Raw genomic sequence first — 24,259 nt, 5'->3', positions numbered from 1 at the left:
GGAACATTCCAGGATCGGCGGCTGGCAGAAAAATCCTCAGCCCATCTGTCGCCCCAGGCTTTGGAGACAGTGACACAGTGAGATGAACATTCACGGGGCTGGAGGCCACCTACCTTGGGCCTCTTGAAGCTTTGGGGGCCCTGCAGGGAAGACCAGTTTGGCCCGGACAGCAAGTTCGCCATTATTTGGAAGAATGCTGTCTTCATGTTTCTCTGCCTGGAGCAAGAGACAGAAGCAGAGGCAGGATTCCTCAGCCTCCAGAACTTTCTGGGGTCCTCCGATTGCCCCGCCTCCCCACTAGCCTCACCCCTGCAAAGCCTCTGCAGGTCAGGGAGTGCCCTGGGGTGGAGTGGACATGCCCATGGCGGACTGGTCTTTCTTGCATTTGTGATGACTCTCCGTTTCCACCCCAGCCGCCCACTCCACTGCCCTGACGAGGCGGGGAGGCCCCGAGGCCCCAGCACGTTCCCACAGGATAGTCCCCAGAAAAACCTGTACGCAGCCAGAGTTTGAAGGAAGTGAATAAAATCGAGCCCCTCTAGGTCAGTGGATTCCAGCTACCCGGTGAGTCAGCCCCCGCCCTGAGCACAGCTCCCTGCGCACCGCGGGGGCTTCTCTGGTCTGGAGTGATTTTGCCAGGCTACTCCATCTTTAACCCCGGGGCGGGGGGGTGGGGAGAGGCAGAGGAAGGGTCTAGATTCATCCAGCAGTGGGGAACAGACACCCAGGGCAAGGGCACCTGGGAGAGGGCAGGGCCAGCCCGTGTGCACTGCAGGGTCTCCTCTGGGTCTCCTGGTGCCGAATGAGACAAAGCTGCCTCCACCATCAGTTTCTGGAAACCTGTGCTTATGTGAGCAGGACCCTCCCAATCCAGCTAGGCTGGGGCGGGGGGGGCACTATCTATTAGCTGGTATTAGGAGGGACGTCTTTTAGCCTGGCACCTTCTGCTCCCCTTCCTCTTGCCACTAGCCTTGGTGGTGGCTAGTCTTGTCCTAAGCAAGGGGGTCCTAGAGGGAAAACATGGGCAGGGCACCCAAGTACGGGATCCTAGGGGAAAGCACATCTGGCAGGGAAAATCAAGGCAGCCTTCGTGGAGGAGGTGGGATTTCGGCTAAGGCTTAGGCAGACCTTGGACAGGAGAAAGCATTCCAAGCAGACCTCCCAAGTGGACGCCTGAGAACAGACTAGGCTCTGAGAGAGGTGAGCGTAAGGTGCTGGCACATAGATGCTGAGCTGCGCAGAGCAGCACAGAGAGCAGGTGGCTGGAGAGGTGGAACAGCACGGCTTCCAAGCCAGAGACCCTTCCGGTTTGACCTAACAGAAGCCGGAAATCAGAGAGGAAACAGCACACAGAACTTGGCCCCGGCCTGGTAGAGACTCAGCCTCACCACCAGACTGGGGAATTGGCACACCCGCTGTCGTTTCTTAGATGACAGGACCCCAGGCTTCCTCCTCCCCTACGACCTCGTCCACACTCTCTCTCAACGTTGGATCTCGGCACAGGAAGTGCAAAGCGGTCGCCCCAGAGATGTGAACCTTTCTCCCCCAGATTTGCCTCTTACTCGCACAGCCTGTGAGCAGACCCTCGGCCGGCCAGCCCCTCCTGCCCCGGCCTCCCCAGCGCCCCGCCCTGAAACCCCTGCGACAGCACCTGGCCCAGCCTGTCTCAGCTACTGTGGTTCTGGGAGTGCCTGGGTCAGTTGTCTAGAATCAGTACATCACAGCCTGCATGACTGAGGGCAGCCTGACTGCTGCAGGCCCCGTACTCTGGCTATAGCAGCAGGGAGCCAAGGTCTCCTCCTGAAACCACGTGACCCTGAACCTGGGGGGAGCTCGTGGCCATCATGGGAGGCCTAACCCCCTGGACCTGACCCAGGCTGCCACCAAGGAAGGGGCTCTCAGGTGCTTGGCACAAACCTGAGCAGGTAAAGATCCGTCAGCGCGGCCCCACCCAGGAGAGCGTGATGTGAAGCCTTTCCTCCCTGGGCCTTTCCAGCCAAGAGTCAGAGCCAAGGCTTCCCTGCTAGGTTTTCTCTCCTCGAATCCCTTTGAATGGGTTTCATTTGCACAGTAGCTCAGTCCCAAACTGCACGTCACCTTGGCCCTCAGCGGGTACCAGCAGAAACCCTGCGTCGAGGAGTCTTCGTAGTCCCACGTGGCCAGAGGAATGGTCACCTCTCCGAGAAACACTCTCCGGGTGAGCGCGCCCAGGTGCCACACGGAGACCTGCAGCTGCCGGGTCACCAGCTGGGCAGGCTCCATGTGGTACTGAGGAGGCAGAACAGAGGCCGTCAGTCTGGGCTCCTGGCCCACAGCCCCCTGCACCCCGCCCCCCTCCCCACCTCCCTGGGGCCCCCTGGGCCTTCCTCCCGCAGGCTGGAGCCAGGGTCCTGGTGTGGCCAGGATGCGTTGAGCAGCTTGGAGTCGTATGGGGGGTGGGGGTGGGGGTCTCTGCTTTTTCAAGCACAGAACAACTCCAACCCACCCCCTCCCCCAGCCAAGTAGTCAGTGCTCAGCCTGTGGGAAAGGTTGGGCTGCTGTTAAATCCCCTCTCACTGTCAAGTTCTGGCCCCAAGGCAAGGATGAATGTTCATATCCAGATTGAGCTGAGAGCTGTCCCAGCTCAGGATCTGAACCTGCCTGGCCAGGATTGTCCAAAAATACTGAAAACAGGGTTTTGTTTTGTTTTGTTTTGGGGGGGGGGGGAGGGTTATTGTTGTTGGATGTAAAGCATAGGCATTTGCCTAGACAGACTGCACGTCGGGGGCGCATGCCCGGCCTGTGCTGGCGCTCAGGATCACACACAGTTGTTCTTGACCCCCGCCCTCCCCCACCAGGAGCCTCAGCACAGACAGAGGCCAAGAAAGCTTGCCCCTCCTCTCCAGTGAGGGTGGGCTTCTGCCCCCATGGGGGCTAGAGGCCAAAGGCCCTGAGTGAGCGAGCCATGCGCCCTTCCCGAGGGCCAGGGACTCAGCCAGGCTCCCCAAGGGCTGCTGACTCCACTCGGCCTCCGACAGCCTGTTCCAAGCTTATCTGTTGGGTTTTCTCAATAACAACAAAAGTCAAACTTTACTGAACCCCTTGTGTTATCCTGGGCTTTCAGTTACAGTGCTCCTTAGCCCTCGGGAGCACCCCCGGAGGTGAGTGCTGGCATCGGCCAGTTCACAGGGGCAAGAGCCAGGCTTAGGGCTTCAGCGTTGGGGGCCCAGCAGCCCAGGCCTCAGATCTGCTCCGAGACCCCGAGCAGCCGCTCTCTGCCCTGTGCTGCCCCTGCGACGGCGTGTGGCGGGTTTGCTCCTGTCACACTGCGAGGCAGGACCCTCACACCCACTTACAGCAGCCGCGTACGTTCGCCTGAGTCGTGTCTCCTGACCACCGTTCGTGCCCTTCCAGATGAAGGACGAGGTGTGAGACGGGCCCAGGCCCGCGAACAGCCCCCTCATGGCCAGGCTGCCTTCCCCACTCGCCCCTCCTCTCCCTCCCCTGGGATTATCAGCGCCCATCGTGGTCAGAAGCCACATCCCTCTACTGCCTTGGGCTGATTCTTAGTCCGTCTTCCCTCAAGTCCGTGGTCTGTTTCTGACTCTGCCCTGCACTCCTTCCTCGGTCTGTCTTTAAACTCTAAGTTAACCTGGTTAATCCCTTCATGGCCACACGCCCGACCCTGTGTGCGGGAGAGCCCTGTCCTCCACTCCCTTGGGAACGCAGGCCTGCTTCTCAGGTGCTCACCCACAGGTGCCCCCCCCAGCGCACCCCCACCCGCCCAAATCAGCACTGCTCCCTTCCGTCTACTGAAGGAAGTAGGAGCTTCCTTTTGCAAACGAGACCTTGTTCCCATAGCCGTGGTACATCCACGAAGAGGTCCCTGCAGGCTGTGGGGTCGCTACAGCCCCCGCTGGGCGCGCAGCCCCAGGAACACAGACCGCAGCTGTCCGACGACACCCAACACCGCCCAGAGCAGGTGTCCCGTTTCATCCCTCCCCGGCTCCTACGCCGGCCTTCAGGTGGGGTGCCAGCAGCCCTGGGCTGCGGGAAGGCTTCCCCTCTGCTTAGAAAACCTTGAGGATCAGCTTCTAGATCCTTAGTTTGCACAGGACAGTTCTCGAAACTGGCGGAGGATGGTTCTCACACCCCAATCTCGCGCGGTGCCTTGCCCACAGCTGGACGAACCTCCCACGTATGAAACAAAGAGATCATCTGGAAACTCTCAGAGACTGCTCTGCTTCTCTGCCGCCCCATCTTTGCCGCCTCACGTGCCTTTCTATGAAAGGTAAGGCTTGGCCTGTGTCAGGATGTTCTGATTGGAGAATAGATGAGGGACGTGGACTCTCTTCAGTGTATCTGGAAAGTTTTCCAGGACAACCGAAACATCTACCATCTACTGGGTAAAACCAATGGATACAAATTTTAGGTGTTTTGAGATTCTGCATGCATTTTTTTAAAAAGTAGCTAAAACTTTAAAACTCAAACTATATATTTATCTAAAATACAGTCAACCCTCCTCTTTGTCTCATTTCATAAAATGTGAAATATTTGTTTATCTGTTTAGGGCAAAACACCTCAAACTTACAACGCGTGATTTTAAATAAGAACTTACAATGTGTGAGGTGGTACATAGCTGTTCAAAACTCTTTCAGCAGATATGTGAGCAAAACTGCCTGAAGACAAGTCTCTCGTGGCTTGCTACCAGAGGAGGCCTAGACCCGGGATCCGTTGAGCACCGCCCCCCCCCCCTCCCCCAGCTGCTGAACCACAGGCTGCTTTAAAAAATATCCTTTGGTGGGGGCACTTGGGTGGCTCAGTCAGTTGACCATCTGACTTCAGCTCAAGTCATGATCTCATGATTCATGGGTTTGAGCCCAGCATCAGGCTCTGTTGGATTCTGTGCCTCTCTCTCTCTCTCTCAAAAAAAAAAAAAAAAAAAAAAAAACACCAAAAAACAAAAAAATCCCATTTAAAACATTTTTAAAAAAACAAAATTTGGGGAGTCCTATGAACATAAATCTTGTGGAGGTCTGCTAGTCCCTTGTGAGTTAGAGCTATCCTTCTGAGCACTATGCCTCAGTTTCCCCACTGGGAAATGAGGATTCTAATACCTAGCTCAGGGGGTATAGAAAGCACTTGGCCACAGCAGGGACACAGAAAACAGTTGGCTTTTATTATTTAATGAATGGGACTCAGGCCAGCTGGCCAGATGGCCCCTGGCTGGGAGTTCAGAAATGTCCCTACTTGCCAAGGAAGGTAAACCAAGCCCTCTCCTCATTCAGGCTTAATACACAGGGTCCCTGGGATACCCAGCGCTGACTGAGTACATCCCAGCGCATCTGGACTGTTCTTCCAGCACACAGCCTCCCACATCTACCTCCCCGGCCGATGCCAGACATCATCTCCACCTGTGGCTCCCAAATCCCATTAGCTACTTTCTGGCTCTGCCCCACATCACAAATCATGATTTCTCAAAGAAAGTGAAAATCCGCACAATTCCTCTGTAAGACGTTTCTCATAAGGCCACTATTTTTTCCCCCATGAAATAAGCAGCAGCCTGGGCTTGCCTGGTGAACACAACAAAGGAGCACTTTCAGGAAGACAGTAACTCAGCAGTGGCATACACAGGGTACCCCGCCTGAAAGTACCTCGCTGAGAGTCATAAAAATTCAATAGGACAAACCAGTTTTAGAGCTTGGGAGGCCGCCAGGTTCTTTTCCACCATTCTCGCAGAAATCATTAATCAAACGCCATCCTCAAGTCCAGCAGACTCTGTACAAAGGCTGCCATTTAGTTCCTGCTGACCTGCCACTGATTGACAGAGCCCTGCAGAAATGCCGAAATGTCTGTACTTCTATTTCACTGACTCAAGAGTCTGGAAGAACACTCCGCTGAACTCTGGCCCCCTGTGCCCAGCCCGGGATGGGGGACTTAGCACGTGAATATCTGTCCAGCAAGTACCTTCAAGGTCTCTTGAAAGGTTGGGTCCACGGTGTTCCTTTGGACTCCAGTCTTGCGTTTTCCGTGGGAGGATCTGTCGGGCAGCAGATAGGTCTTCACGTACCTAGTGGCCAAACGCAGACGGGACAAGGTGAAAGGTCAGGCGGGGGGTGGGAGCAGGGGCCAAAGGGTTCAGGAGGAAGAGAATCACACATCAGCGTCTTCTGTACCCTGCTTCCCTGCTGGATTTGAGGCGGACAGAAAGGGCTCGGCGGCCTCCCCTGACGGGGAACAATGGTAGTGCTGGGTATGCAGCTTCTGGTTTACACGGTCTTTGGCCATAATCCTCCAGAATGTTCCTGGGGGTGGGAAGCTCCCCCGCTTTCCTCGTGCCCTTCCCCTAGAATCTATATCGCTCATGATTCGCCACTTGGTGACGATCCTGGAACCGGAGACCGGGCGCGGAGTCTCCACGGGTGGCAGATTCTCGAACCCGCCTGGGTTTGGGGACCCTATGCCAGCTGGTCCTCCCTCCCTCCACCCATTGCTTCCTCCAACGCCCCGCCCCCAAAAGTGGAAATAGAAAGTATATGCCTCACACTTTACTTTTCCCTTGTGGGGGCCTCTCCTTCCACATTCTGCCCATCCCCTGAAACCCTGTTCTAAAAAGATCCCTCCCTCCAGGGAGGTCCTGACACTGTCCTGGCTGCCCTGGAAGCTTCCACCCCCCGGCGCGCTCCCCACAGCCTCGACGCTCCCGAAGCAAAACGGACCTGTCACATCTTGCTGAACTGAACTTCCTCCTGTTAACCTATAACAGCTTATCTTCTATGACCTTTCTTGCTTTAAAGTCTAGTTTGTGTGGGGCGCCTGGGTGGTTCAGTCGGTTGAGTGACCAGCTTTGGCTCTGGTCATGATCTCACTATTTGTGAGTTTCAGCCCCACGTGGGGCTTGCTGCTCACTGCTGTGGATCCTCGGTCTCCTCCTCCCTCTCTGCCCCTCCCCCACTCATGCTCTCTCAAACACAAGTAAAGGAAAAAACGTTAAAAATAAAGTCTATTTTGTGTGATTTTAGTGTAGCCCTGTCTGTTCTCTTCTGGCTACTGTTTACACAGGAGGTCTTCTATTTCTGTCTTTGGATCCAGAAGGAGTCTCTTGTAGAGGGCACAGAGGTGTGAGGCACTGAGGACCCTTGGGAACCAGCCCCAAGCAAAAGACATTGTGCACCTGGGGCACTTTCTGTCTATTGGTTGCACCTGGTTTGGTTTTTTTTTAAATGTTTGTTTATTTTTGACAGAGACAGAGTGTGAGCAAGGGAGGGACAGGGAGAGAGGGAGACACAGAATTTGAAGCAGGGGCTCGAACTCACAGACTGTGAGATCATGACCTGAACCAAGTCGGACACTCAATGTACTAGCCACTCAGCCGCCGCCTCCCGGTTTCTCTATAGTGCCAACCTCACCGCTCTGCATTGCTGAGGTCTCAGAACTGTACCTTTCCAGACCGTGTGACACAAACTAAACATTCCTTTAAATACATGCAGCTCTTAAATTAGGTTAAAGACAAAGTGTGGAGTGACAAACCAAAATTACAACAACAGTAAGAGATGAATAATTTTAAAAACATATTAGTCTCTTAAGTCTTGTGGAAGACAAAAAGTAGAAGTCCACGCCACCGTTAAATAACACCTGCTTTTATAACTGCCTGTGTATTTGCTTTTCCCGAGGTCTTCGTTTCCTCGTAGGTCTTTGAGTTACTGTCTGGTGTCCTTGCAGCCCACCTTGCAGGGCCCCCTTGACAATCTCTTGCAGGACAGAAGTTTCTAGTGTTAACAAAGTCCCTTGGCTTTTGTTTATCTGAGAATATCTTAGTTTCTGCCTCACGTTTGAAGAAAAGTTTTGCTGGATATAGAATTCTTGGTTGATAGGTTTTTTCTTCCCTCTTGTAGTCCATTGACCATATCTACTGACTGCCTTCTGGCCTCTGTAGTATCTGACGAGAAATCTGCGGGTAATCCTCCTGAGGACCGCCTCTGGATCCCAATACCTGGAGGAAATGCCGCAATGGCTGCCCGCCTCTGTGTCTGCACCTCTGCGATCAGAAGCAGCCATGCAGTCAGCATGGATCCCTGATACTTGGAAGACAAAGTCCTTTCACTGTGCACGCGGACTCCCGCAAGCTGTGTATAAGCTGCTTCCACTGGCATGGCTGCGGCTGCAAGTGAGGGACTGATAGCGGCTATCCTGCTAAGGGCTGAAATTGCTTGAAATTGATCACAACGTACCATCGCGGCTTCCCCTGGATTTTCAAGCCTTTACTAAACTCCGGAGTTCCAAAATAGTTACATCAGACAGATGCTCCCGGTGCAATTGTTGTCTGCAAAGGGAGACCGCTTCCTGGTGCATCCCCCCCTGCCACCATCCCAGAATCCTCTCTGGGCTATTTTTCCTTGAAAAAGCATTGAGTTTTGTTCTAGCAGGCATTTCACTGACGGGCAACTCACTGTGACCCTGGCAAGGTTTGATTTTGCTCAGGTGGGTGGAGTAGCCCTCACTCTGGGGCTAGAGCGTGTCCTACTGTTGTATTCCCCTGAATGCCCTGGGTGTTTAACAGTCTCCACTCTGGCTGGTCAGAGCTCCCATCTTCCCCAGCTCTGGGCCACACCCAGCAGCCACACTGTGACAGACCTCATGAAATCTTGTCCTGCGTATGAGCAGCTGAGTATTTAGCCTGAACCTCAAGGGGGTCCCTATTGTGGATTTTTAGGTCTACCTCTGTGCACGCCACATCTCACTCACTTCCTATCTGTTGAGTGTTGATTATGTTCTAGGCATTGTTCTGAAGGTTTAGTATGGGCAACTTCAGGGAAACACCACAAGAATCCTTTGAAGTAGGTGCTATTATCATTCCCATGTTACAGTGAGGGAACTGAGGTATCGAGAGGCTGAGTGGCTGGCCCAAGGTCAAGTCGCATACATGGTGGACCAGGGCTCAAGGTCCATACTCCCAACCACCTCACTATAGTCCTTTTGAGGATTACAAGAGAGGCCCGGCGTGCATGAACAGTCAAGGGCTGAGTGAATGTCCCTGACTGGACTGGAGTCTGCAGAAGGGACAGGATTGCAGCTGCTACTTGTAGCAGTGGTATAGGGAGAGTGGTCCCAACACAAGCACGAAGAAAGCCTCTCTTTGGAAAAGTCAGGGCGGTAGCTTTGAAACAATGACTATTCCAATTTTCCTAGAGCATAAGGTATAAATTGGGGAAATAATAGAAGATACTAGAAAGACAAGAAGGATGCTGTTTTGGAGATCCTTAAGTGCTACAGCAAAGTACTTCATCTGTCTACACTGAAAGTTGCAGAGGACAGTCTGGCTGGACCAACAATCCATCCCCTTTCCCTAACTGGTAATTAAAAAACTGTGCTCCAATTTCCCATGTAGGAAGAAAGACAGACAAAGATGTGGTCCTTACCTTAAACTGTACTCAGAAAATCAATTCCAATTGTACTGTGAAAGGATCTAAGTATGAAAATACTCTAATAGATGAAAATAGAGAAGAATAGATTTATAACCTTGAGTTTTCCTACAGACTCAAAAGGCAGACATTTTAAAGGAATTGGACATCGAATTCTCTGCAAGCAAAGCTATCTTAAATAGTGTTAGAATACAAGTAACATTACAAGGCGCCTGGGGGGCTCCAGTCGGTTAAGTGTCTGACTTCAGCTCAGGTCGTGATCTCGTGGTTTGTGGGTTCAAGTCCCAGATCGGGCTCTGTGCTGACAGCTCAAAGCCTGGAACCTGCTTCGGATTCTGTGTCTCCCTCTCTCTCTGCCCCTCTCCCACTTGTGTTCTGTCTCTTTCTCTCAAAAATAAAGCAACATTTTAAAAAATTAAAAAAAACAACTAGAAGATATATAAAATACATAGAACTATGAAGAGTCATAGTCAAAACAGGTTTTTAAACACCCCATACTCCTGTAAATAAATACAAAAATGACAACGCAATAGAAAAATGGCAGAAGATATGAATGGGAAGTTCATAGATGGGGAACCCTAAATGTCTAAGTTGCTCATCTTTGTTAGTGATCAGAGAAATGCACACTACAATAATGAGATATCTTTTCATAACAATTGGAAAAAAAATTCTTTTTAAAGAAAGAGAGAGCATCAGCAGTGGAGAGGGGCAAAGGAAGAAAGAATCTTAAGCAGGCTCCACGCTCAGCACAAAGCCAACTTGTGGCTTGATCCCATGACCCTGGGATCACGACCTGAGCTGAAATCAAGAGTCAGACGCTCAACTGACTAAGCCACCCAGGTGCCCTGGAAGAAAACTTTAATCTGTTTACAGATTGTGTGAGACAGTTTTTTTGGTTTGATTTTTCCTGTAAGGGAAGTCAAATTTCCCAACACCATGTATTGATGTTCATCTTTTCTGTGTTGATTTCTAATAGCCCCTTGATCCTAGAAATTCCCAAATTTAGCTAAGATCTGCATCTGGACTTCTGATCCTGCTCAGTTGACCTACTTAGCTATCATTGCATCAATAATACACTGTTTGAATTACTGTAGCTTTAAAATAATTCTTGATAGGCCTTTTTTAGTTTAGTTTTTTGTTTGTTTTTTTTGTTTTTTTTTTTTTACAATTGTCTTGGTTAATTTTCGGCTTTTACTTTTCTACATAAACTTAGGCCCAATATGCCTATCATCCAATGTCAAAACTTAGAAAAAGAAACTTACGGATTGCACTTTTTCTTCTTTTCCTCTCCATAGGCAAGATTCTTACAGCCCTTGATGCATATTTCTAAAGAACGGGTTTTGAAGCAATAGCGAATGGCAAACTCGATTTCTCCGGTGATGTTAGCGTTGTCAAAATTTCCCGTCTCTGTACAAGTGCTGTTAATGCTAAGCAGACTTGCCTGAAATTGAGAGCGACAGATGCAATAAATTAGTTCACAATTAATCCTTTCGTTGTTGTTGTTGAAGTTCTGGTTTCAAGATCTCAAAAACTCATGTAAAACATGCATCCTTACTCAAAGTTAATAATACACCAGCTTGTGCTTTGCCAAAATCAGCGGCCACACATTCTGTCCTGAGGAGATGGGAAATCCTCAGTCTGGTCTTGCCCAGATATGGTGTTTGCCTTGCAATCAAGGTACACAATCTCATTCTTTAACACAAATCAGTTGGGATGAAGTGGACTATTTCCTTGGCGATTCTGCAAAGTTACATCTCTCAGGAGGGCAGATAATACCCATGGCATCAACAGCCAGGTGGAAAGCAACAGAGCGGGGATGCTATGCACCATGATTGGGAATCCGATAGGGCTGGATTCAAAGGCTTGTTCTACTGCTGGTGAGCGGTGTTAAGGCCTAAATGGAAAAATGAATAGTAGTCTCCTTCGGTTACAGTAAGGAATAAATGGAATAAGATGTGTGAAGTATGCAGACAAGAACAAGAGGGATTGTGTTTAAATGTTTATGGGCACCTAAAATGAAAAACGGAACTACCACCTCAAGTGAAGACATTGTGAGCTTACATAATACAGACAAGTAGCATGGGATGTCCGTGGCTAAAAGACCAACAAACTGCTGTATCACTGTTAAATTTGCTTCAATATTTGGCCCCTGCACATGTAAAATTTCACTGCTGACTCTATAAAAATAGAGGGGAAAAAATGATTTCCATTTCTAATTCCCAACAAGTTTCTCCACACTGTAAAACATCCAGAAAAGAAAGGAAGAAGAACGTCTGGGGCTTTCTCTCCCACTAGAGAGCGAGCCAAACCAAACCGCCAGCTCGTCAGAGGACCCAAACCTCAATTAACTAATGCCAAGAATATACTCAACTTCACTGCACCTAGTCACTGGCTCTGGAGGGGAGCGGGGCACTGATCTGCCCACATTGCCCAACCCATTGTTCGAATGGAACACAATCTTTAAATTTTGCGTCCAGAAAGACAGGGAGTGGTCAGACAGCATGATCAGCGAGGCGCACAACAGTGAAGAGAAACAGGTCAGGATGTCTGGCGGATGGTGGGGCGTGGATCGCAGGCGCCAAAAAGTTCTGATAATTAAAATGGCATTCGTCCCGGGACCTCACTTTGGGCCACGTCAAACTAAGTTGTGTTACAGCAACTTTTCTGCCGAGAACAGACAGGAAACTGAATTTAAACACAAACAGCTTCACAGCCATTGTAGAGCTACCACGACAACCAGGGTGAGGGGTCCAAGCTACTAGAGAAGGGAAGTGTGGCTGTGAGCCTGACCTTCTGAGTAGTTGGTCTCCCTTTGAGGCATTTGTCCCTTTGTGAGCAGACAGAGCTGGAAGACTGAGAAGTCAAGTGAAACACAGTGGCCATGGGGCTCAGGAGCCAATTAAAGGGTTGGGAAACACACTGGTGTCCAGGGCCCTGAAAGGCACACAGAACTTGAGCTGAGTTCACAGAGAAAGGTGAACCGCGCCTAAGCGACACAGACTCTAGATGCTTCTCCTTCCCTCAAGGGATTTGCTGATTTGGAAGCTCTCAGTGAGCAGCCGAGAAGCTTAAGAAGGCTTTGAAAAGCTCATCTTCCTGGAGAAGCCCACCACAGAGGAGGGGCTTGGAGACCCCCACACGTTCAGTGGGGACTCCACCCACAGCCTTCCCCGGAGTGAGAATCAACTGGAAATGGAGCAGTCCTCATAAAGACTGAAACCCAGCTTCGAACGAGCTGGACACCAGATGGATAAAGACTGTTTACCTTCACTCTGTGCGCTGGAGGCAAAAGTACATTCTCTCTGAAGGGGAGTCACACCCACTGAAAGCGACTGGAAGCTCCTAGAACATGGGTCTCTGCACGTTCCTACCCTCCACTGTATCTCCAGCACCCAGCTCAGTGCCTGGCTCACCACACATTCCCCAGTAAATATTTGTGAAGGGGATAGAGAAAAGCACTTGAAGTACTTTGATTTAAAAGTGCTCTATGTAAATATTCTGGCACGATGGGGTAGGCTGTCTTGTGCCTGAAGGAGCCATAGAACTGAATGTAAGAAGACTCACTTGGTTGGGTGGCTGTCCTAATCTTGTAGAACTTCCTTAAGTCACTTAACAGCAGATGCCAGAGGGAAAATATTTTTAAATAAAACTACATGTCAGCACATAATAAACTTGCTGAAAATCAAAGACTAAGGCAAAAATCGCTAAGGCAGGGAAAGAGGAAAAGACATGGTATCTTTAATGGAAGAAACCATAAAGGGCAGGAGAGGATGCACCCCAAGGTGCTGCTGGGGCGACTGGCTTCTTCTGTTGGGGAGGGCGGGGAAGGGAAGGGACAGTAGGCTGGGTACAGACACAGTGAGGTCAATTTTGGTATCAGGAGGATTAGGCAATTCTGAATAGATTTTTTTTTAATGTTTATTTTTGAGAGAGAGTATGGACAGAGGGAGACAGAGGATCTGAAGTGGGCTCTGCAATGATGGCAGAGAGCCTGATGCAGGGCTCAAACCCACAAACCATGAAATCCTGACCGGAGCTGAAATTGGACGCTCAACTGACAGAGCCACCCAGGCCCCTGCCCCCATTTTTTTTTTTTTTTTTTTTTTTAAGTAAAAAGGGACCTTTGCTCAAAATGAGGATGGAGATCAGCAGGGTGGAAGGTCTGAAAGAGTCTTGGAAAAAATTGGAGAAGGCATGAAATGGTCGATCTGAGGCTTGGTTACCCAGAGAAACACATCGGGCTGAGGAGTGCTGGCCAGGGGGGGACAAACAGAGTAGACCTGATCCCCGGGCACTGGCGCCGGCCGTGAGGCCCGCCCTCTGTGTGGACAGCTGTTCAGGATTGGTCCTGAGAGGGCTGCCCCTGGCCCATCCAGCTTGGTGCCCAGAGTGATAACTCACCCAGGAAGCGTTAGAATCATGCAGCCTTCGTTTCATAAGTAGTCAGCGGAGATCAAAGCTGGCGGGGACGCACCCTAAGGTTGCACAGGAAATCAGAGGTAGGACTGGACCAGGGGCACCTAACTCCTTGGGTGACCAGCTTCTGGTAGGCTCTCTGAGCAAGTCAGCTGCTGTGCCTGCTTCAGGAGGAAACGGGCAGGCTCAGATCGCGAACAGACAGCGGAGCGCCTCCTCTGGTCAACCGCATTCCAGACATAATTTATGTCTTTACCGCTGTTGCCTTGGGAGGGCAATCGGGTTCTCGGGTTCTCGTTTCTGGCAGCCAGAACAGGAGCTAGGAGCGCCAGATGGAGTCGGCCAAGAAGCCTGGGCCCAGAAGAGGGACTATGAACTCAGCCCGACTTTTCCTCGAGCCGTTAGTGCTGTCTGTGGGGTTTGAAAGAAAAGGAAATCTGAGCGAAAGCAAAGGAGGCGCAGGCGGGCAGGGAGCGCTCAGGGGTTTTCTCTGAAGGGCACACATTATCTACTGTGACTGCGAGCAAGGCTCTTTGCCCTCTTGAACAGCATGGGTTTGAACGATGCAGATCTTTCCACTAAGCACAGCACAGCACAGTACGATAGATGTGTTTTCTCTTCCTTAATGATCTTCCTAACATTTTGCTTTCTCTAGTTTACAGTACATTAAAAAAAATTTCTTTTCAATATTTATTTTTGAGAGAGAGAGAGAGTGTGAGTGGGGAAGGGGCAGAGAGAAAGGGAGACACAGAATCAGAAGCAGATTCCAGGCTCTGAGCTGTCAGCACAGAGCCCGACACAGGGCTGGAACCCGTGGACTGTGAGATCATGACCTGAGCTGAAGACGGAGGCTTAGCCAACTGAGCCAGCCAGGCGCCCCTCTAGTTTACAGTACATTATACATATAACATTCAAATAGGTGTTAATTGACCATTTATGTTATCAGTAAGACTTCTGGTCAACAACAGGCTATTATTAAGTTTTGGGGGAGTTGAAAGTTATACACAAATTTTTGACTGCACAGGGGGTCAGTGCCCCTAAGCTCCCCATTGTTCAAGAGCCAACTGTATACTTTAGAAAGAAAAAGTCCTGATCACACCGAGGGCGTTACTGCAGAGTGGTCAAGATGGTGGCTTTCATTCAGCTCCCAGCCCTGATGCTTGGTGGTTGTGTGATCTTGTGCAGTATTTGTACCCTCTCTAGTCTCAGTTTTCCCCATGTGTAAAATGGGGATCTACTTCATAAGACTGGGATGAGACTCAGTTAGTTAATGTGTCTAAAGAGACTTAGAGGGGTGCCTGGGGGGCTCAGTCAGTTAAGCGTCTGACTTTGGCTCAGGTCCTGATCCAGTGTTCATGGGTTCCAGCCCCACATCGAGCTCTGTGCTGACAGCTCAGAGCCTGGAACCTGCTTCAGATTCTATGTCTCCCTCTCTCTCTGCTCCTCCCTCCCCTGCTTACGTTCTGTCTCTCTCTCTGAAAAATAAACATTAAAATATGTATTATATATATTTATTTTTATTTATATTACTTATTTTTATTTATATTTATATATACATATAAAGTGACTTAGAACTGTCCCCAAGCATAGTAAGTATAGAACACTCATTACCATTTGGAAAATGCTAGACAATGTGGCTGCCTTTTGTAACCAGAGCAGATCATTTCCTTTTTCTTTTCTTTCTCCTTTTTTCTTTTACTGTAAAATTATATATAAAAAGTATACATAATGGATACATATAGTTAAATAATAATTATAAAATGAACATCCATGTATCCCCCACTCAGCTAGGGTAAAAGAACATAACCGGGACCTCAGAAGTACCCTGTACCCCCACCTTCATGTCCCTGAGTAAATACTGTTTCAAAGTTTCCTGTTAATCATCCTTGTTTTTCTTTATGGTTTTAGTACAGATGTATAGATTCCCCCAAACAATATATTAGTTGGTTTTGTCTGAGCTTGGAATTTATAGAATTAGAATCCTACTGTGCACATTCCTCTATAACTGACTTTCTCTTGATACTCTTTTTTTTAAATTCATCCATGTGGTCAGGTGTGGTTTGAGTTGATTCACTATCACTTCCAAACAGTATTCCATTGGATGAATAGGCCAGAATATATTCATCCTTTTTATTCTGTTTGATTTAAAAAAATACATAAATATGGGTAGATAGGTAAACACAGTACTCTTAAAAAAAAAAAAAAAGTGGAACCAGACAAGATCAGAAATACTGACAGAAAACGAAGGATTTCAACACCTCAGTGAGCTCCGTTTGATGGACAGAATGTTTCCAGCCAGTCCATACTTAGAAGTGACCCTAATATCACCATAACATCCCACGCCTCAAATTTATGTTTAAAGAAAACACCTGGGAATTGGATTTGTACTTCTTTGATTAAGAATCTGCTCTCCCTCAAACTTTTGCCAACCTCCACATCGAAGGAGTTCCAACCTATACCTCATATAGTCACAACACCTTCTGGCAGGAAAAATGTAAGCTGTATGAAAACACTGACATAAATGCTATTCCTTTTTAGCTTTTTTAAAAACATAAGTATAAACAAATTAAAAGCCAGACATGAACTCTGGTAGGATTTGTTCTCCTGTGGGAATGCTAAAACGTAATGTATTTCTTCACTCACGCGAAGTTCTACTTCTGATAACTGAACTTACTTTAATTTCTAAAAAAAGTATTTATTTTTGAGAACGAGTGAGCAAGCGAGACAGAGAGAGAGCTCAAGTAGGGGTAGAGCAGAGAGAGAGGGAGACACAGAATTCAAAAACAGGCTCCAGGCTCTGAGCTGTCAGCACAGAGTCCAATGACATGGGGCTCGACCCCATGAACCATGTGATCATGACCTGAGCCAAAGTCAGACACTTAATGGACAGAGCCACACAGGCACCCCTGAACTTCTTTTTTTTAACAAATTATTTTTTCCTCCCAAAACATTACATGTTTATGGGAAAAATACAGAAAACACAGATGAGCCCCCAAAAAATTTTAAGAAAAAAGCATAACTCCATCATTCCAGGGTCAAATTTTGGTAAAAATCCTCCCACTTGGTTTGCAAAGTCTGTACATAGTACAATCATTTTGCTTTTATAAATATGTGCTACTGTAATACAATTTTATGACCTTATATTTCCACTTATCAATATGTATTTTCTATATTAATATTCTTCAACGTTCTTTTTAATAGCTACAAGGTATTCCTCTGAATAAACATACCATAATTCATTTAACCATTGCCCTATTTTGAACATTTTGGTGGTTTCCAATTCTTCAAAATTAAAAGTTATAAACCAGGCTCCCTGGACATCCATATACACACATTTTGGGCAACATTCATGATAATTTTTCAAGAATATTTCTTGTAACTGAAATTGTTTGATTGAAGGGAACAGGCATTTTCAAGGCTTTTGAGACCCATAGCTAATTGCCCTCCCTCAGACCCCAGCAGTTTATAAAAATGCCAGCAGCTCCAGACCCCTGCCAACACGGACCTGTTATCACTTCTAAAATTTGCTAAAATGACCCTAAAATAGCGCTTGCTTTAATTTTGCACTGATTTCAACCACCTGGTTGAATGTTTCCCTTATGTATTGCCCCTTTGAGCTTCTCCTTTTGTAGTAAATACTTAGCAAGCCTTTCCCAGCTCCAACTTCCTGGCTCTTAGAGAGCCTCAATGTCTGTCGGAAGGGCAGACAACCTCTCTGGGCAAGAAGCACCAGCCAGTATTTGCTTTGTGGGAGTTTAGTTTCCACAAACACTGCTTCAGCTTCAAGGAACAGGTTTAATCACAGAACAATTCAACTTCACGAGGAGAACTTGAAGGGCACACATCAGAGCCCACTAGAAGAAAGGAAGAAGGGAGCCCGGTTGAATCCGCGGTGTCGTTTGAAGGACGGGGTGAGGGGCGCCTGGGTGGCTCACTCAGTTAAGCGTCCGACTTCAGCTCAGGTCATGATCTCACGGTCTGTGGGTTCGAGCCCCACGTCAGGCTCTGTGCTGACCACTAGCTCAGAGCCTGGAGATTGCTTCGGATTCTGTGCCTCCCTCTCTCTCTGACCCTCCCCTGCTCACGCTTCCTCTCTCTCTCTCTCTCAGAAATAAAACATTTAAAAAGAAATTTGAAGGACAGGGTGAGAAAAACACACTCACCCACGTCTCCGTGCCACAGCATCATTTCCCAGCAGTCCGAGAGGCTGTCCAGGGAGGTCAGCCCCAGGCCAGTGCAGCTGAAGCAGGGGTGAGGGCAGGAAACCCACGCCACCAGAGAGCCCAGCAGAGCCCCCAGGGCTTGGACTCGTGCGGCTTTGGGTGTCGCGTCAGGGCTCTGCGATTACTGTATGACCTCAGCGAGCCGCCTTAACCTCCATGAACCTGTCTTCCTATTTGTGAAATGGGACAATAGCATCCACCTGACTGGACGGTTGTGCGAATGATTTACTGGGAAGCCCCTGGGTCGGTCATTAGCACACAGTAGGCTTTCAGGAAACTAGAGCTCCAGTAAGGAGTAATGCAATCATTCCTCACACGTTTACCAAGTGTCACTTCAGGGTCAGGCACTGCTTGGGCTTGGGGGACTTACAGGAGACAACAAACAACAGATAAACCAATTACACTGCTGCAGAAGGTGATAAGAATATGGGTAACAGAGAGAAGGTGAGGGCGATGGAGGGCAGGCCAGGGTAGGGCATGGGCCCTGCCTACAAGGTGACCTTGGAGCAAAGATTTGAAGGAAGGGGGTGAATGGGTTTGGTGCCACTTGGGAGAGGGCAGAACCCCCCCGCCCCCAGGCCAGGCATGTGTCTGGCGTGTTCAACGACCAGCGTGGCCAGTGTGGTTGTGTGGAACGAGCAAGTGGACAGGTGGGTTGGCCAGGTTGTGTGGGGCCCCGTGGACCGCCGTGGGGTGGATCCTAGCCCATGTCCATGCCTACGCGTTGGTCTCTGAGCACCCAAAGACATGATTCTGGCCCCTAGAGGAGCTTAGAGTTTAGTCTAGTGGGCCCTTGGGCAGGTCTTGGGGAAGCTGCCCCTTGGACTCTCCCAGAAGGTTAGCCTCACCCTCAGGACCAGCTTCATAAAAGCTCAAGCTGGCTGGCGTCCTTCCGTCAGCTGGAGTAGGGGCAAACCTTCTGGAGAATCTTGGCAAAGCTCTTCCTATCTCAGACCCACCACAGGGCTAAACCCTATGAGAGAATGTTCTGGAGCCATCCTTGCCTATCTCACCCTTCCCAGAGAAGTGTTCCCTCTGCTCTTCCACCTCGCTGAACTATTCCCAGTCCAAACAACAGCTAGCTGTGAAGAAAGGGGTTAAACCACTCTCAACCACAGCTTTTTGAGAACTCCTGGCCGGGCCAGCCGAGCTCTCACCACCGCAGTCTCCCGAATGAAAAGGGCACCAAGAGCAGAGGGCCAGGGCGCAGGGCCGGCTCCGTCACCACCGTTTTTTCCCCAGGGGCAGGCGGCTGCCCTCCGCTGGGACTTGGAGGCTCCCGGGAAGAACCGAGTTTGCTCTTGATTCCTGGTCGTTGACCAGTGTGGGTGCGCAGACCTGTCTGAGAACTGGTGAAGACACGAACCTTCTTCGTAGGAAGCGCACAGAGGCACATGAGCCGGCATTCGGGACGATTCCACTTTAGGTCAGCCCAGGTGCCACTGAATGTACAGTCACGGTACTCAGCCCAGTGCTGTTCCACGGGAATGTAACGTGAGTCAAATCTGTAATTTAAAATTCTCCAGGAACGCCTGGGGGGCTCAGTCAGTTAAGTGTCTGATCTTGATCTCAGCTCAGGTCATCATCTCATAGTTTCTGGGATTGAGCCCTGCGTCGGGCTCTGTGCTGACCACCTGTTTGGGATTCTCTCTCTCTCTCCCTGCCCCTCCCCTATTTGTGTGCATGCTTTCTCTCTCTCAAATTAAAGAAATAAACTTAAAAAAAAAATGCTTAAACTTCTCTAGTGGCCTATTTATTAAAAAAAAAGGTAAGATTAATTTTAATAACACATGCACACCTGGTTTAGTTTTAGTGCATTTCGCAGATGTTGCCTGTTTTGCAAACTGAGGGTCTGTGGGAACCCTGCATCCAGCAAGCCCATCGCTGCCGTTCTTCCCACAGGGTTTGCTCACTTCGTGTCTGTGCCCCATTTTGGTAATTTTCACAACCTTTTAAACGGTTTCATTATTACTATGTTTGTCATGGAGATCTGTGATCAATGATTACAACTCAAAGCTCAGAGGATGATGGTTAGTATTTTTTAGCAATAAAGTATTTGTTAATTAAGGCACGTACATTGGTTTTTTTTTTTTTTAGACATAATGTCATTGCACACTTAAACCAATGAGGGTGTAGGGTGAACATAACTTTTATATGCACTGGAAACAAAAATTAATTTGACTTTATTACGATCTTCACCTTACTGAGGTGGCCTGGAAGTGACACAGTATCTATGACGTATGCCGTGCATTTTATTAGTGTCATATGTCCAAAACACGATCATTTCAACATATGTCAATATAAAAATTATTAATGAGATCTTTTATATTTTTTCCTACTTAAGTCTTTAAAACCTAGTGTGTATTTTATTTTTATTTAAGTGTACTTGACAGAGAACATTATAATCAGCTCCTGGGCAGTGTGTACTTTATATATTCATTTGGGACTAGTCATAATTCAAGTGCTTAACAGCCATAATAGACTAATGACTACTGTAGTGGACAGCATGACCCTAGACTGTTAAGGAATCCTTAACAAATGACATACTTTACTCAGGTTTGAAGTTACTAGAGCTGAACCAGTCTTTCTTTTTTTTTTTTAATTTTTCTTTTAATTAAAAAAAAATTTATTTCTGAGAGAGAGAGAGAGACAGCATGAGAAGGGGAGGGTCAGAGAGAGGGAGGTACAGAATCTGAAACAGGCTCCAGGCTCTGAGCTAGCTGTCAGCACAGAGCCTGACGCGGGGCTCGAACCCATGAACCGTGAGATCATGACCTGAGCTGAAGTCGGGTGCTTAACTGAGTGAGCCACCCAGACACCCCGAATCAGTGTTTCTTAAACTTCATGGTACATATGAATCATCTGGGGCTCTTGTTCAATTGCAGACTCTGACCCAGTAGGTCTGGGCTGGGGCCAGAGACACTGATTTCTGGAAGGTCCCAGGTGATTCCAGTGCTGCTGGCCCCACATTTTGAATAGTGAGGGTGTAGAGGAGTGGTTCTGAAAGAGGCAGGACCACTCAGTGAAGGGATGGGTTGGGAGCCGCCAGCACTTAGTGGACCGAGTCTAGGATGTTGCCTGTTCTTCAGTGCCCGGGTCTGGCCCACTTCTGCCGTGGCTGTAATGTTCTACCAGATATTCATGTAGATGGGAGGGGGGTAAGTTAATCGTTTTCTAAAGTGAAGGCCATTTTCCATAAAAACACAACCACCCCCAAGCACAGAGAGGTTAAGGGACTTGCTCTGAGTCACACTCCAGGAGCTGGAATGTGAACCAAAAAGATGGTTTCTAGAAGCTGAGTTCCCCTTTTTTTTTTTTTAAGTTTATTTATTTATTTTGAGAGAGAGAGAGAGAGAGCATGAGCAGGAACAGAACAGAGAGAGAAAATCCCAAGCACGATCAGCGTGAAGCCCAACATAGGGCTCGAACCCACAAACTGTGAGATTATGACCTGAGCCAAAATGAAGAGTAGGATCCTCAACTGACTGAGTCACCCAGGAACCTCTAGAAGCTGAGTTCTTAGCCACTATCATACACCACGGAATGAGTGCATTTTTGTTTCTCAGAACAATCCAGTGAAATAAAAAGAACAAGCCTGATACCCATTTCCTGGATGAGGATGCTGAAGTTTGGAGAGTTTTTGTCATTGTCTAAGATTATTTACTAAGGCAAAGAGCTATCACAGTGATCCAGGCCTCGTGACCTGTCACCCAAGGCTCTGTCACACCACATATCACAACTTGAGGCATAAAGTAAGCTCTCCTTCAATGTTCTTGAAGACACAAAAGAATGAATAAAAGGCCTGCCCATCAACAGAGACAACCTTTAAAACATCTTGAAAGAGAAGAGCACAGTTGAAGGACTTAGGAGACTTGACCTCATGACTTCCTGCAGTAACCAGGATGGTGTGGTCTGAGCCAGAGCATAGAGATCAGAGCCGCAGGGTGGAGAATCCAGAAAAAGACCCAAACCTACCCGGTTACTTGATTTTCAACAAAGATACCAAAGTCAGTGGGAGAATGAGAGTCATTTTGTAAACAAATGGTGCCGAAATAACCGGCTGTCCATGTGGAAAAAACAAACCTCAACCTGTACTGTTCACAAACAGTTATGATCAGGGGCACACACCTACACAGAACAACTCAATTTTTGTAAAGCTTCTAGAAGAAAACAAGAGAATGTCTTCGTGACTTGTGGGTAGACAAGACACAGATATAATTGTAAGAGAAATATTTGATACGTTGACTTCATTAAAAGTAAAAACTTCTCATCCAAAGATACCATTATTATTAATTATTATTCACTGCTATCTGTGTGTATGAAAGAAAAACCATCACAATATAGCCAGGTTTCTCCAGCTCCCAGTCTGAGTAAAATATTACCTCCAAGTTCTGTTGTCAGGGTCCAGTTTATGCTTAAGAAACATTTCCCTCCTACCCCCGCCCACCGAGCCCATTGGACATCATGGCGACAGCCACACATGTGGTGTCCAGGGTATTAGAGGAGACTCACGTGTCTCAATCCTCCTGAGAATAAAGTGCTGGGCGTTGGCCTGGATGAGAGATCCTCTTGCTTCAAAACAGGATTCGTAAGGTGTTTGGGACTCTCTTGATTGAGAGGTTTCAGGATATCGGGTGTGCTTGCCGTCTGGAAAAGGAAACACAGAATTAATAACAGAGCCTGTGTCCTAGTGTGATTTTGTTCAAAGGCGGTCACTTCAATGAGCAGAGCCTTCATCTCTGACCTGATGGCACTAACATGCAAACTTCTGGGTGCTGAGTAAGAGCGCACACTTCTGTTTGGATACACGCATACACACACACCCGCGGGGCCCGGGCAGGCACCAGCAAGCACTGGAATGTTCATGCATGGTGGTGGGTGGATCACTTATGAATTAATAAGTCTTAAAGAAATTAAGTCCACATTTTGACCTTAATGACGATCCCTGCATTTAATCACATGAAATAAAATCTTTAGCCTATCAGAGTTTTGGTTGTAGTGTGCACATTTTAAAAAATGGGAAAAATTAAAAAATGTCTCTAAGTTTTATAAAAATACTTTAGTACTTGGTACCCTTTTCATAATGTATAGAGCAGTGCTTTCCAGTGTGGAAGTCACTAGCTCCATGTGGCTATATAAGTCTAAATTCTCAGTGATTAAAAGCAACTAAAATTAATAAATTTAACTCCTCAGTCACACTAGACACATTTCAAGTGCCCAGTAGCCACTGTGGCAGTGGTTAGAAACTTCTATTGGGCAGGGCTAGCATAGAGCCAAAAAACAAAACGCCCAAGGTAGGAAACCTCTTCTGGCTGAAAATAACGAAGTTTCTGAGTCCAGACTTTACACTTCGATGCCAGGTTGGAAGCGGAACTTGGAAATAGAACATTTGCATCATAGTTGTAATTTTCAGGAATGAAAGACTGAAAATATAAGAGAATAAGTGGAAGAAATGATTAGCTCCAAATTACCGTTTACGCTCTTGATCCCCGAACGCCAGCTCAGCTCCATCAGACATTTGCCAAGCAACCCTGTCTTTGATCCACTGCTCTAAGTCTTGGGGCAGAAAGAGGGGGGGCAGAGGACAAGGGAGGGGGGAGAGGAAGCATTGTCCACCCTCCAGGGGCTCACCTGGCTGGTAGGAAATAGACATTCCACTGAAATGGAGGCACAAGCCAAGTCCACGGGAAGGAGGGGACGGAGAGCTTTTGCAGAAGAGGGTGTCAGGATGCTCTTTAGGGGAAGTAGGGCCTGAGTGGGAGGTTCAAGGCTGGCTGGGGAGAGACTGAGAGGAGGAGCATCCCGAGTGGTGGGCCTATCCTGATGGTCAAGTACGGACTATGTTCCTAGACCTGCTAATGACCCATGTGACCGCAGAGACTCCAGAGGCCAGATTCCTGCTGCGCCAGGCTGTCCAGAGAATAGTTAGCTTGAGGGGACACCAAAGAGCCGGCCCAGGGGAGGAGACAGAGCCAGGAGAGTCGCAAATCCAAGGGGAGGATTTCGGGCAGGAAGGGTGTTCAAAAAAGAGAAAAGAGTATGAGAAAAGGCTCATCTGAAATGAAAGAAATGGAGATTTTTAAAAATTGCTTATCAAATTAGCAAATATTAAAATAGAAAGTATAACATTTGGTGCCAGATGGGGTGCTGAGGAGCGGGTTACACCACTTCTAGGGGTTGGGTAAACTGAGTCAACCTCAGAGGAGGGCAATTTGGCAG

The 24,259-nt window shown here is 48.2% G+C and overlaps 1 protein-coding gene across 5 annotated transcripts in view; it reads right to left on the bottom strand.

Annotated features, from left to right (window-relative positions):
• SYTL3 (synaptotagmin like 3) overlaps positions 1-24,259 on the bottom strand; it is a 99,377-nt gene that overhangs the window by 3,597 nt on the left and 71,521 nt on the right. For all 5 annotated transcript variants that reach the window (XM_039252098.1, XM_039252100.1, XM_039252102.1 and 2 more), the window contains 5 exons: positions 22,553-22,687; positions 10,664-10,842; positions 5,947-6,049; positions 2,098-2,268; positions 114-216 (listed from right to left, as the gene is read on the bottom strand). In XM_039252098.1, the coding sequence (XP_039108029.1) occupies positions 114-216; positions 2,098-2,268; positions 5,947-6,049; positions 10,664-10,842; positions 22,553-22,687 (691 nt within the window). The remainder of the gene's footprint in view (positions 1-113; positions 217-2,097; positions 2,269-5,946; positions 6,050-10,663; positions 10,843-22,552; positions 22,688-24,259) is intronic.

Source organism: Hyaena hyaena, unplaced genomic scaffold (genome assembly GCF_003009895.1).
Source record: "Hyaena hyaena isolate Hyena2069 unplaced genomic scaffold, ASM300989v1 scaffold_405, whole genome shotgun sequence".
Classification (NCBI taxonomy): Eukaryota; Metazoa; Chordata; class Mammalia; order Carnivora; family Hyaenidae; genus Hyaena; species Hyaena hyaena.
This window is presented reverse-complemented; position numbering and strand designations above follow the sequence as displayed.